The sequence below is a fragment of the Desmodus rotundus genome, chromosome 8 (genome assembly GCF_022682495.2).
Source record: "Desmodus rotundus isolate HL8 chromosome 8, HLdesRot8A.1, whole genome shotgun sequence".
Lineage (NCBI taxonomy): Eukaryota > Metazoa > Chordata > Mammalia > Chiroptera > Phyllostomidae > Desmodus > Desmodus rotundus.
The window spans coordinates 97,638,435-97,652,149 of NC_071394.1; the positions used below are offsets into that span (position 1 = coordinate 97,638,435).

At 37.3% G+C, this 13,715-nt stretch overlaps 1 protein-coding gene across 11 annotated transcripts in view; it reads right to left on the reverse strand.

Annotated features, from left to right (window-relative positions):
- TMCC1 (transmembrane and coiled-coil domain family 1) overlaps window positions 1–13,715 on the reverse strand; it is a 221,486-nt gene that overhangs the window by 106,708 nt on the left and 101,063 nt on the right. The window contains exon 1 of one of the 11 annotated variants that reach the window (XM_045192103.3): window positions 9,807–11,130. The exons of the other annotated variants lie outside the window; for them this stretch is intronic. Within the exon in view, the coding sequence (XP_045048038.1) occupies window positions 9,807–9,845 (39 nt within the window). The 5' untranslated portion in view covers window positions 9,846–11,130. Of the gene's footprint in view, window positions 1–9,806; window positions 11,131–13,715 lie in introns of those variants that run through there. 11 annotated transcript variants of the gene reach the window in all.

Genomic DNA, 13,715 nt, shown 5'->3' on the forward strand with positions numbered 1-13,715 from the left:
CAAAATCAACAGAGAAACAATTTCCTAAAGCTCAAAGTCTAGAAAAATTCAGTCAGAATACAGAAAATGTTCCAAGTCACTACAGCGCTAGAATTTATTTTGTGATAATTTTTTCACAAGATATAGAACTTATTAAATGTGGCAGGTTACCACTCCTTGACACAGAGCTTTATATAATTGGGACGTGGGGTGAAACTCTACATTCCAACATGCATCTAAACAGAAGAAAAGGACTGAAAGCCACTTAGTGGCTTTGACTGTTTGAAAGTACTTGATAGTTGTAAAATGTGGGCTGGAATATTACCTTGTATTTAAGAGTTTTAAATACCATTCCAAACATATTCACATCTATTGTTTACTTGTTCCTTTGAGATAATAAGTATAAATATCATTGTCATTTTAAGATTCAGGAACTGAAATACAGAGAAGTATTTGTCTAAAATTATACAGAATAGAAAAACTCTGGGTTTCTAATTCTGGGCTCTTCTCACCACATCAACAAGATTAATTTAGTAATGTGGATACCTGTAATTCAAGAACCAGAGTGAGGTTGTCAATTTATTGCCATTTCTGACTTTTAGACTTGTCTGCTATCTGGGAAAGAATACTAGCAGAGATTTAAATGAGTATTTACTTGGTGTCTGCTGAATAACAAGTTTTATCAGACATGAGATTACTCTGTAACAGGAAGAAGGCTGGTTAGTTAGAAGTAGCCAGAGGTGAGGATGGTAGCAGTAGGTAGTACGGGAACAGATGGAAGAAAGTAGACAAGGTTATTAGCCACTTAAAAAAAAAACAAACAAACACACACTGATTTGAGCCCTGACTGGTGTGGCTCAGTGGATTGAGTGCTGGCCTGCAAAACAAAGGGTTGCTGGTTCGATTCCCAGTTAGGGCACATGCCTGCGGTGCAGGCCAGGTCCCCAGCAGGGGGTGCTCAAGAGGCAACCACACACTGATGTTTCTCTCCTCCTCCCTCCCTTCCCCTCTCTGTAAAAATAAACAAATAAAATCTTTAAAAAACTGATTTTAGAGAGAGGAAGGGGGAGGAGACAGAGAGAAACACTGATTTGTTGATCCACTTATTCATCCATGAAACAAGTATTTATTTAACACTTACCAGGTACCAGACACTATTCTATGTTCCTGGATATAGAAGTTAACAAAATAGATAAACGTCCTTTTCATATGGTTTAGCTGGGGGGAAGGAGGGAACAAAAAAAATATATAGTGTATAAGATGATGACAAATACACTGGAAGAGAAAAAAGAAAAACAGACAGGAGATAATGGATGCTGGGGGAAAGTGTGTGTTTAGGAAGTGGTTTTATTATTTTAAAGTAAAAAGCCAGTCAAAATCTTGCTGAAAAATGACCTCTAGTCTGAGACCTCAAGTGTAGGAGAGCAACCCACACAGGTACTTGGAGAAAAAGGCAGAGGAAAAACAAGCACTACAGACCTAAGGCAGAACTGTGGTGCACTTTAAAAACAGCAAGGAAGAGGTCCAGTTTGAATGCTATGATAATGGAAAAGAATAGTAAGAAATAAAGTAGATACTTATCTTCATACACAACCTACCATCTCCATTTACTATGTTCCAACTTCTCTACAAGTTAGAATATACAAGGTCTGTCCAGAAGGTATCCACCCATGCAATATGAAAAATAGAGACATTTATTGAAGAAGATACAAGATACAAGAAACATTGTACATAGGATAATGATGCCTCAGTCCCCTTCAAAGGAGGTACTTGGGACCTCACACAGTTCTCCCAATTGCCATCCGCTGCCCTGTCGTATTTTCCTGAATCCTGTCGACTACATGAAATCTCTTCCCTTTCAAAGGTGATTTTAGTTTGGGGAAAAGACAGAAGTCACAGGGCACCAAATGTGGGCTGTAGCAGGGCTGAGCCACCTGGATGATTTGATGTTTCACCAAAAAATTCGCTCAAGATGTGATGCGTGAATGGGCGCATTGTCAAGATGAAGTTGTCAATCACCAGCAGCCCATAGCTGTGGCCTTCAGAATCATCCAAATAGTTTCCATGGAGGAATGTTCAGGCTTAGTGCAAAATTGGATGCAGATTCGTTGCTCTCCTTGCTCAGTCATTTTAAATGTGACAGCCACATAGTACACATATTCAATCAATGGGCGTCTACTGTCCCACTGACTAGTACAGTGAAGTTGTCATGGTTCTTGCGTGCACATTTCAGTCCTCTCTCCTTGACTGCCACGTTACATGATGTCAGCAAACCATTCTCTGGACTTTTTCCGGACAGACCGCGTACATACACTTTATAGTATATGCTCTAAAAGATCTTGAAGTCCCAATGGTTGGGTGTTATTTGAAAACAGTGATCAATAACATCACTTCATAAGACTCAAAAATCAATCATTCACCAGTGAACAGATACTGAATAGATTGGGTCAGACTTCCAATTGTGTCCAAAGAGAATTTGTTAATTGAGACTAAACTTTGTGACTAGTTTCCTAAGTCTCAACATATACACACACACTGCACCAAAAAAGGGAACAGGGCAGTTATACTCATTGTTTGTATCATTTCAATATCCATCTTCAAATTATTAGAAGACAGAAAAAGAATGTTAGACAAGTATGTTAAGACTTTGCAGTTAAATTTCCATATACTTAGAAGGAATATTAAACAGCCCATATATACTATCAAGAAGAGTGTTTCCCAGATTTATCCCAGTGTTCACTCCACAGAAGATAAGGCATGTAGTTTGGCAACCCCCACTACCTTGCTGAATTTCCCCAAAGAAAATATAAACTCACTCTAAGATTAGATTTTGAAAGGATATTCACATTAGAACTCCCTAAATGTGATATGAAGTGTGACATGCCTCTCCCTCTCAACAAAAACATATCTGGTGATCTTGCCCCCCTTGCTGGAATATTTTCCTCATGTCCTCCATCTAAATCAATGGTTTGCAAAGGAATGAGGTTCCTCCAGGAGTATATATCAGACTGTGAGGTATTTTTTAAGTCACCTCCCAAATTACCACTACCTTGATCCTAAGTCACATTCTTCAGGCATATTGGGGGTGTCAGGGAAAGGAAAAGTTGAGAAGCACTGATCTAAATCCTTTAGGTCCAGCTAAAATCTCACTTCCTCTATGGGGCTTTTCAAACCCATCTCAGGCTCAAAGGAGGAATTAATTACCTCTTCAAAATGTGTATTACTTATTATTAATTTCATAAAAAGTTTATTTTAGTTTTTATATCTCTTATCTTCCCAGTTATGATTAACTTTTCCTGAAGAGTATGAGGAGTGGTTTTTGTCTAAGAAAAAAGATGTGGGTTCCAATATAACATCACATGAAGAAAAATTTGTTGTATATAAGGTAAATTTCCATTGGCAGGAATGTCTGTTTTCATAAAGTAATTCCAAATTTTCTCCTGCAAAGGAAGGTGTAGAAGAAATGTGTATCTTTTCAGCACCTGGACTCTAATATGTAAGTGTATGACTAACTCACTAAGTTCACTTACTCTTCTCAAATCTGAATGATCAGAACTGGCTCGAAACTAAACTCTAAATCCATTAAAGTCATGAAGTTATTCACTTTTGCTAAGAACAACTGTATAAAATTAGATCCCTCCTGGTATAAAACTGGATGTCTTCTCTGGTGTTTGCCATCTGAAGTCATTTTTCTTAGAACTATAACCTGGCCCACATACAACAGATCATAATTTTATATTTTGAGGGATCCTAGATAATGCTTTTCAAATGCAAAGAAAGCTCCAGAGAGGTCAAATCACTTGTCCTAAGACATATCCAGCCATGATTTACTCAATTTTAGCGACAAACACCTTTGAGATAAATTTTATTAAACGAAAAGGAAAGTTATGAAATGTCCATTATTTGTACTATCTTTGGATTTTAGATGCCGCTGACTTTAACACGGACTTTAGATACTGCTGACTTTAATAGAGATTCTTGTCAAACACTAAACTTCCAGTAAAGACAAAGTGATCTGCTTCTTGTAAAATATTTGATGAACAGATTAGGATTTAATTGAGATTTCCCGTGTTACCACAAGGCAAGTTCTATTTGTATTATTTTATTCTTATTCAACACGTTTTGCAGGATTCTGTCACAGGTCCATGTATATAAAAGTAGAAGTTAAGTCGTAACTAACCCAGGGTGTCCAAAAGAGCAAATTCTTTTCACTTTCTTATGTAAGCCAAAGTGATAAATAACAGATCAGAATATTTCATATTAGTAAGTATTACATGCAGTTTCTCTACATATAGATGTAACAAGTGAAATGTGTTCCTCCTGCCTTTATACACTGGTCCCAAAATGTGCCCTCAGAGTAGTAGTGTTAACTTGCTCCGAAGAGGTTCACTTGAATAATTTTCAAAGGGTTAGGAACTCTACACCACAAACTTATGTGTCACACACAAAGATTATCTTTGATCTGTGAACAACGTGGATGGTTGGAAGTACCAAGCCCAGAAAAATCATCTTCCAATGATTAATTTTTAAGTAAATTATTGGTGATGGTTTTCACGGAGGAAGAATGAGCCTAAAATTCACTTCTACACTGTGAAGTTTCAATAAAAAGTGAGTTTCACCCCCACCTCCAAACCAAGCCTCCCACTTTCTCTTCCCAGGGGCAGAGGGTAGACGTCCTGTTCCCAGGGGCAGAGGGTAGATGCTGTTGCCTAAGTGTGTGTGTTTCACAGTATAGTTTTAAAAACAATCGCCTCTTTTCAAAAATACTTACAGAATGACCTAGTAATGAAAATATCACCTTAAATTCTGAAATTATTATAGTGACACTTTTCAAAGCATTTTCAAGTATATAAGCTCATTGATCTTCAAAACTAGTAGCCCACAGTAATTGTATTCTGACTTCAAAGAATCATCTGTTTCAGTCATCTCTCTCCAGAAAATGATACTCAAATCAACACCAAATTATAGTTGCGTACTTAAAAAACAAAAAAGCAATCACACTTCTAAGTATATTTAACTATCTTCTCTCAGTAGCATATTCCATTCTCAGATCTACAGTCAATAACTTTTTGATATTTTTAAAATTCACACTGGTATCAATATCACAAAAATATTTCAGTTATAATACACATACTTCTAAATTAGTTTCTCTATCTTAACCTATTATTGCCAATATGTGTGAATAGGAATGCCATTCTCTATTCCTTACCCATTCCTACCACACCTACAACACAGTAACTGATTTTACTCAGGGTCTCATTTCACACGACAAAGGGAAGGCATCCGTTTTCCCTTTTCGGTTATGTAGTAGATCTGAACGATCCTAAATGCTGATGACAATACTACCTAATTTAAGCCTCCTGATAGTGGGGTAATGATTAACAGGAAGATGTTGCATTTAACTGCTAGCAAAATATAAATATAAAAAATATTTCCAAGTATGAAGCTAGTTGATGTCTGAAGTAACTTTGAGAAAATTAATTAAATAAAAACAGCAATAAAAAATACATTGTGTATACATTTTTATTTTTAAACATATCCATCTGTTACTGACTCCCTTGCCTATGTATTTGAGTTAATTACATAAAATACTACTTTTCTGTAGCTATACAGTACTTATTGTTAGAGTCATAATACTTTTTTAAAATTGTGGTAAAATATACATAAATTTACCATTTAGCCATCAAAATACTTTAACAAGACCCTAATTATTAATAATTTAATTAAAATAGAAATAAAGAGATACCTATTCTTTTTACTAGTAAGAAAACAGGGTGGGGCAAAAGTAGGTTTACAGTTGTGAGTACACAAAAGTTTATTATTTATTAATTGTTGTATTATTTTCTATATGAACTGTAAACCTATGTTTGCCCCACCCCATACATTCACAGAAAGCTTAAGCCAGTCATGTATATTATCATGGGCCATAAAACCAAAAGAAATCAGGTAAAAATTTAAAGGAAACTACTTTTGGAAACACAGCAGTTTTATTAAGAATTCAAATTATGATGAACATTTCTCTAAATCTTAAGTTTCTTAAGCTGATACCAAGCTGATACCAAATAACAGGACACTATCAAAAATGAGGGGGCCCCCAAAACCAGAATTTATTTATGAAAAATTGTGTATTTATTCTTACATGTTTAAACTTCAGTCACCTTCAAATTACTCTCCATATTGCATATCTCTTGAGATGGGGAAGGGAAGAAGAAAGAGGGGGAGAGAAACATCAGTGTGTGGTTGCCTCTTGAGCACCCCCTACTGGGGACCTGGCCCATAACCCAAGCATGTCCCCTGACTGGGAATCTAACCGGAGACCCTTTGGTTTGCAGGTGGGCACTCAATCCACAGAGCCACACCAGCCAGGGATGTTCAAAACAGTTTCTGAACTTGTAGATTTTGATGCCTCTTAGTGCTTCTGCTGTTTTTTGTTTCACTTCTTCTACATCAGCAAAATGTTTCCCTTTGAGGACTATTTTCATTCCGGAAACAAAAAAAGTTACTCGGGCTGAGGTCGGGAAGGGTAGGGCACAGGGGTCATGTCATTTTTTGGCCAAAAACTGCTAAACACTCAGCATGGTGTGGGCAGGTGCACTCATAAATCACCCATCATGAAATGCACAAATGCACTGAAAAAGTCTTCAAAAAAAAAAGTCACTGAAGCCCAACGTAGCCTCTCCAACATCAGCTGGTACACTGATACAGATAGGTCCCTGAACACTTTTAGCAGGGGGAAGACTGTACTACGAGGGGCCCACCCTCTAGAAGAAACATATGAAGCAGTATCAGAGACATGATAGTAGAATGATTAATATACCAAAGTTTATGGAGGCAATTGGTGTGGGGAAACTATGGGTTTGGAGTTACAACTAAGTTTGAACCTGACTCTCTACCTCCTGCTGATCTTGGGCAAAAAACTCTTCTGAACCCGTTTCTTTAATGACAAAATGAAGGTGATACCATCTAACTTGAAGGTTCATTAGGAGAATTAAATAAAATGTCGACATTGTCAGGTTTCAGACTATTTTGGCTGGCTTATGCACACGACTTAGGGCAGAAAGAAAAGGCTTTCCTTAGTGAATCTTTGAAGTCACATGTGAGAAAACTATACAGGGAGAAAATAATTTAAAATGACAAGGTAAAAAGTCAGTTCTGAGAGTCAGGAAACTGGGATCTAGTCAAAGAGAATAACTAAGCACCTCTCTTTAAAACTGAAAATTTACATTTATCCCTTAATTTACTTCCTCCTTTTTACTTATTTCAGATGTGAACATCCATTATCCTAGAACAACAATTTTCGACCTTTTTCATCTCATGGCACACATAAACTAAACACTAAAACTCTGTGACACACCAGAAAATATATTTTTTGCTTATCTGACAAAAAGAAAAAGGTATCACTTTGATTCATTCACACTGAACAGCTGTTGTTGTGTTGGCTGTCGTCATTTTTCTATTTGACAGTCTAAGGGAAGAGAGGTCAGCGCCCCTGACAAAATAGTCAGGTATAGCATGTTTTAAAAATTCTTGCGGCACACCAGTTGAAAATCACTGGCCTAGAAGAGTCATTTGACTATTCCAGGGAAAACATCCAGTGTAGCTAAACATGACTGTCAAATTTGACATAAAAAGTTATCTAAATTAGACACCAGGTTTAAAAACACTAAAAACATTTATAAATATTTTCTTTCAGAAATTTCCAACAGAACTTAAAGATGACCACATGAGTATTTCTTTTTGTCCAAATAGGCCATTGCTTTTGAAATATGATTGTCTTAAACCCACCCTATACTTGTGGAAAGATTATTATTGGCAAAAATACTTGTTACTAAAGTTGGAATCATATGAAATTGCCAGTGTTCAACTGTTATTGACCTACAAAACAGCAACAACAACAAATAATTTCCTATGAGTGCTCAATGTGTGTCAGAAAGACCACATACTGGGATACTACAGGTCCTGTTTTCAGGTAACATATGGATTTAGCTGAAAAGACAAAAGAGACTCATGATGCATTCACTGCAATTAAAAAACTTCCTGACATGACTTTGGTTTCCCTCATATTTCAGTGACATACAGACTGAAACAATTAAGAATATTATTTTTTTTTCAATTCATTACTAAACATACTCGTATACTATGTTAAGAGCATTTGACAGAAAACAAATTTCCTTAGACTTGATCCTCTAGTATAGGACCCAAAAAACATGTTAAAATGGAGGAGAGGGATGTTATTTAAGAAAACTAAAAGAGATTACCTGTTTCTGAGTGTTTTTATATAATGTATCTTTTATTTCTTCACAATGCAGAGAAGATGTGCTCCTAACTCCTCCAAAAGTATCTTTTCTCTAAATCACAATAATACACAGAACATGGAGTGAAGAGTAGTAAGTTCAAAAAGTAATTGGGAGAGAAATTCTGGTAGTAGCATACCTAGAATGCAGCGATTTTCTCATTAGAAAATCACCACCTGGCTCCCGACTATTTCACACACGCTCGTGCAGAAACGCCACTGCCCTGACAATCTACACATCTTCTGCATTTTGAACGCACTACGTATGTGAAAATACATGAATTAGAGGATGTTGAAGGAGAAACAAAAATCATCTTTTTATTGTTTATGAGAAACTTGGGGTCCTCCTATCTCCTTCCCTCCCCACCTGGTAAGGGGAGAAAAAAGAAGGGAAATTTATTTTAATGCACCTAAGGAATTCCTCTTAGGCTGGGACATCCAAGAAAAGAGATGCCATCTGACATGAGGATGGAGGCCAGAGCTTTGTTCTTTTCTGCTTGAATTCACACATTCTATACTGAGGGTCACCTGTGAGGAACTAAAGGTTTCCCCTTAAGATGATAACACATTTCAGGATTTAACAATTCTGACTAACAACCAAGGAAGTGAGGAATGCCTACTGACTTACTATTTGTTTAAGCTTCTGTCTGCAGGGAGTGAACTGTGACACAATTTAGCCACCAAAACTGCTCCGTTTTAAAAATAGAGCTTTTAAAAAATAGAATCGTTTTTGAAATAAAGCTCAGTTCTCAGCACACCTCTCCCCAAACTAGTTTCTGCACAGGCTAAAAAGAGAGCTCAGTGACTGAGTCAAGAGAAGGCTGGGCACTGCCAGGGCTGATTCATAAAAGTCAGCGGCCCCTCTTCAAAAAGGGCTTGGTTTATTTAAAAAAATTATGTTTAATTTTCTTAGATTAAAAAAACTTCCCCCCTCCAAAGCTGCACACAGGAAACGCGTTTTTCAAGCAGAACTCTGTAAAAATTGATCTGTGAGCCTATGGTTACTGCTTTTCACACACTCCTTCATTAAGTATGCAAGTTTCTTAACACAACCACTCGTTTTAACATTTTCATGTGGGTCTTGCACATTGAACTATTTTATGGTACTTCTCCCAGTTTAACACTAAATTTTGTATGAAAACACTTGATTCCACAGACCAATAAGTTTTTCTCATCTTGATCAACAAGCTGCTAGATTAACTGCTAATTAAATATGCACTTTTTATGCACTATTCACCCCTTCGTGCACACCCTCTAGAAATTGTACCTGAGAAGCAAACCACAACTTCCTCCATGTTCGAAGATGACAGCTTTAGTATTAGGGGCACACAATCTGGGGTTGCCAGTGCAGTCAGCCTTAAACCTTTGTGTCTGTCAGAGGAAAGAACAAAAGGCAACGCTTCCTTCCCCAGCCCCTCCTTAACGCTGGAGGAAGGCAGGCTTGACAGAATAGTTATAAAGAAAAGGGAAGCCATGCCGAAGCTAGTGAGAGTTTCCCCTTAAACAAACACACAAAGCTTCCCGAGCTACCCACCTTGGATAGCTGCCTCCTGAGGCTAAAGCGCTGGACCATGGTCACCCTGAGCAATCTTCAGACAAAGCGATCCACAAAGGGACGAGTGTTTTAAAAAACAGCTTCTTGGGAAAGTCGGTGGCAAAACATTTTGAAGACTGTCATAGTAGTCCAAAGAATTTCCTTGGGAGTCTTAGCAGACTTGTAACCACTTCATTGTTCTATGGGGAGATACTGCAAAGCCTCTGTCAGAGAGGGCGGGCCGGCCAACGCAGGGAGGGGTGGAATCCTGGAGCGGCTTCGCCCATTGCCAAGCTCTGCTAGCACTTCCTGTGAGTCAGCCGTAAGGGGTCCACACAGAGGGACCACCCCTTCCCTTCCCACCAAACCATTATCTCAGGATGCCGCTGTGGTGCCACCTGCCACTCCTGGGACGACGGACCTGATGTTCTGGTCCGAGTGGGAGGAGGAGTGGTGCAAGGGCTCCGAGAGCTTCAGCCTCTGGTACAAAACTGGCAACTGCAACAATTCCTCCCACCCTGAAGTCCTCTCAGTGGAGGAGGATCCCATGCAAAGAGCAATACCCCTTCTCCCACCTCCAACTCAGGTAATCCACTGGGTGAGACAGTGTGAACAGAAAGACTTGGCAACAGCCCATCCCCCTTGCCCCAGGACTGTACCAGCTTGGCTCAGAGAAGGAAACTCCTCCCAAAACTCCTCCCAGCTGGGCTCGGCAGCTGTCCGGCTTTGTCTATGGTAATTGGCCAAGCCTTTCCTCTTATTCATAGGGAGAGGTCCTGCCCGAGGAAGGAATGTCAGTTGCAGACAGGCATACTTCAAGGGTGACTTCAACTTCATTAGGAAGTTCAATATATTAAAGCTGCCATCTCTCATTAGAACAATGTAATTTTTAAAAAATCTTCACAAAAGGAACAGCTCAGAGTAAATGCAGGTAAAGAGGTATGAAAAATGACAATTGTGAGGGTAGTTCTAAAGATAAAAAATATTTTGCTGCCATTTGCCAGCCTCTTCCTATTTGATTCTACTTCCAGACAACCAATGAAAGGATAAAGCTTCATTTTAATGCAACTTTGCACTCTTCATGCTTCTCTCTGAATTGTTCATTACTTCTGAACGAATAACTGACCACGGTGGAATTTGGTGGCATTTATTTATTTTTCCCTGCTCCAGTGACTCTCAATTCCCTGTGAGCATGGTTACATCTTATGCCGCATATAGACTTTGGTAGAACGAACCTACTATGTCCAATCGCTGGGTTAGGCATTTCACATCTGTTATCCCACTGATTTCCCAAACAACCCTGTGAAATATGTATTAATATTCTGACTTTCAGATATGTAAAGCAAGAATCTTCTCTCTAAAACCTCAATGTTATTATGAGTAAACTACACAGTGATACATTTTTTTTTTCAAGCAAGAAAAGTGAAAAAAGAATTTGGAAAAAAAATAGACCTTTATGCAACAGTTATTCTCAACTATGCTCCCATCACATACTACTGGTTTCCAATCACCACCAAACATGATGTACACTTCTAAAAACTTCACCTAAAATATGACACATGTATTTCACACTGCTTTAGGAAGATACAAAAGATATACCAAATTCAAACAAATAGGATGCCAAGGCTCCAAAATAATTACTTTAACCAAAATGTGTATATAAATAAAAGTCAGAGTAAACACAACTAAACATTTTAATGAAATTCCAAAGCTAAAAACACTCTTAGATAAAAAAATATAACTGAAAGTGAAGACTCCTTAACTTCTAGGTTCAGAGTATGAGATGTAACCTAGTATTTAAACTGATTAAAATTTATCCTAAGTGAAAAGTAGATTGGCAGAGAACCTGACTTCTGTGGGGTTTTTTTGGTTGTTTTTTTTTTTTTTTAAAGGTAAGAGTACCAGTACACTTCCATTTCTCTCCCACAAAGAATGAAACCAAGTACTCAGGAAACTTGGGAATGCAGGTAGAATTAATGAGATGCTGTTGTGGAAATAATGAAATTCCTTACAAAAAGACATACTGTTTTTAAACATAAACATGAGACATTTAATCCTGTATCATTGTTTTAAGGTTCTTTCTAACTGCACCCACCTCCCAAAAGGAAAGAGGAAGGTAAAAGGAATTAAGAAAAAAATGTCAAAAGTCTACAGGCTCAATACACATTAGATATTAATCATAAACTAAGTAGGATATAAATCCTCAATTCCATATACACATAAAAAGATTTATAGATTAAAAGGATGATGCCTTCATTGTAGAAGAAATACTTATTTCTTGCATATTAAAACAAAGATAAAACTAATTGTTTATAAGATACAAAACTTGTTAAAAATCATATGATAAACTGAAAAGATCCTTTCTTCCCTATTTTGAGGGAGTGTGGTAGCTTTCTGGATGAAACAGTAGATCAAGGCCAGAAATTTCAAAAACAATAGCAGGAAAGATAGCAATGTATAAACGAGAGAAAAATCAACAACTCTGAAATCATTCTCTATTACTCCAGGACCCAAGTAAATAATGTCATTTTCAGTAGGCTGGGACTGAAAACCAACATCATACTCTTATACTGCGTGTGGAGGCAAACAAGAGCTGTCCATGGGATTCTTTAGTCCTTTTTTGGAATGATCTAAAATAGTGCATGACACAATTATGAATCTGTTAACGGCTATGGACTCAGTCACTGAAGCGACACATGAAACTCATGATTAGACATACAGTCTTTGTGATGCGATTCCAAATGATCCATGGATTCCCCCAGAGCTCATCCATACACACCATATTAAGAACCTTGACCTGGGCATGACTAAAGAAGACGGAAACATCCATCGCTAAGTTGTTTTCTGCTTTCTACCATAGGTAACGGTTCTTAGTAAAACTGGGAAACAAATGAACACGCAAAACAAAAGCCTGTCTTTGACATGTTGGCCACAACCCCAAAACATTTTCTTTACTTGTATATAAGATAATCTACTCCCAAAGCCATGAATGATATTTATGAAGTGGGCTTTTAACTGTGTTTTAGTTTTTCTTCATTGTGTAGAAAAAAAGAAAAAATATTACTTTATTCTCTTTGTTTTAGTCATTATATATAACCCCAGAACATAGTCATTATATATATATAATATATATAATATATATATATATATATATGTATATATATATAATTGTTTCACAGAACTAGGACTATACTGTTTCCTGGTTTATCACTAAAAAAATAGAGTATAAGTACCTTGGATGAATACTTACGAAATTTAAATAATCATCCCAATTTTGCTGGTTTCTATACTCACAACTCCCTTTGTTCTAGCTTCATTCTTAAAATTCTCTATAAACACATTTTAAAGATAAACGGAAGTTAAAGTTTTGTATTACTGAATATCACATACTATGAATTACATTTTTACAGAGGGAAAAGAACCCCAAATACCCCAAAAAGATTTCACTGCATTGCTTTTTCTATTACATCATGCGACCTCCTATTTTTTAATAACTTAAAATGTACTAAAAAAAAGAACGCTACTTAAAATACTCATGTAGGAAATATTTCTGTAAATTGAATAATTATTTCACTTTAAAAACCTGAGCCTTTAAACTGTAAACTGTTAACAGAGACTTTCCCATATGAATGGCAGGTTTTGGCTCATGCGTCACCAAATTCCTAAATCCTCTCAAGCAACAGCCAGACTCCTTGAACCCCAGCCCCTGTAATCTCTTGCTAAGTGGCCCGAGGCCCAGACTACTGCAGGCTAGAAGGGGTTGGCAAGAAATATTCATTGTCATGAAAAGCAGGGACCTATAGCCAAGATTGCTCTACCCAGCACAGCTGTCATTTAGAATTGAAGGGCAGATGAAGAGCTTCCCAGACCAGAAAAGACTAAAGTTCATCATCACCAAACCATTATTAT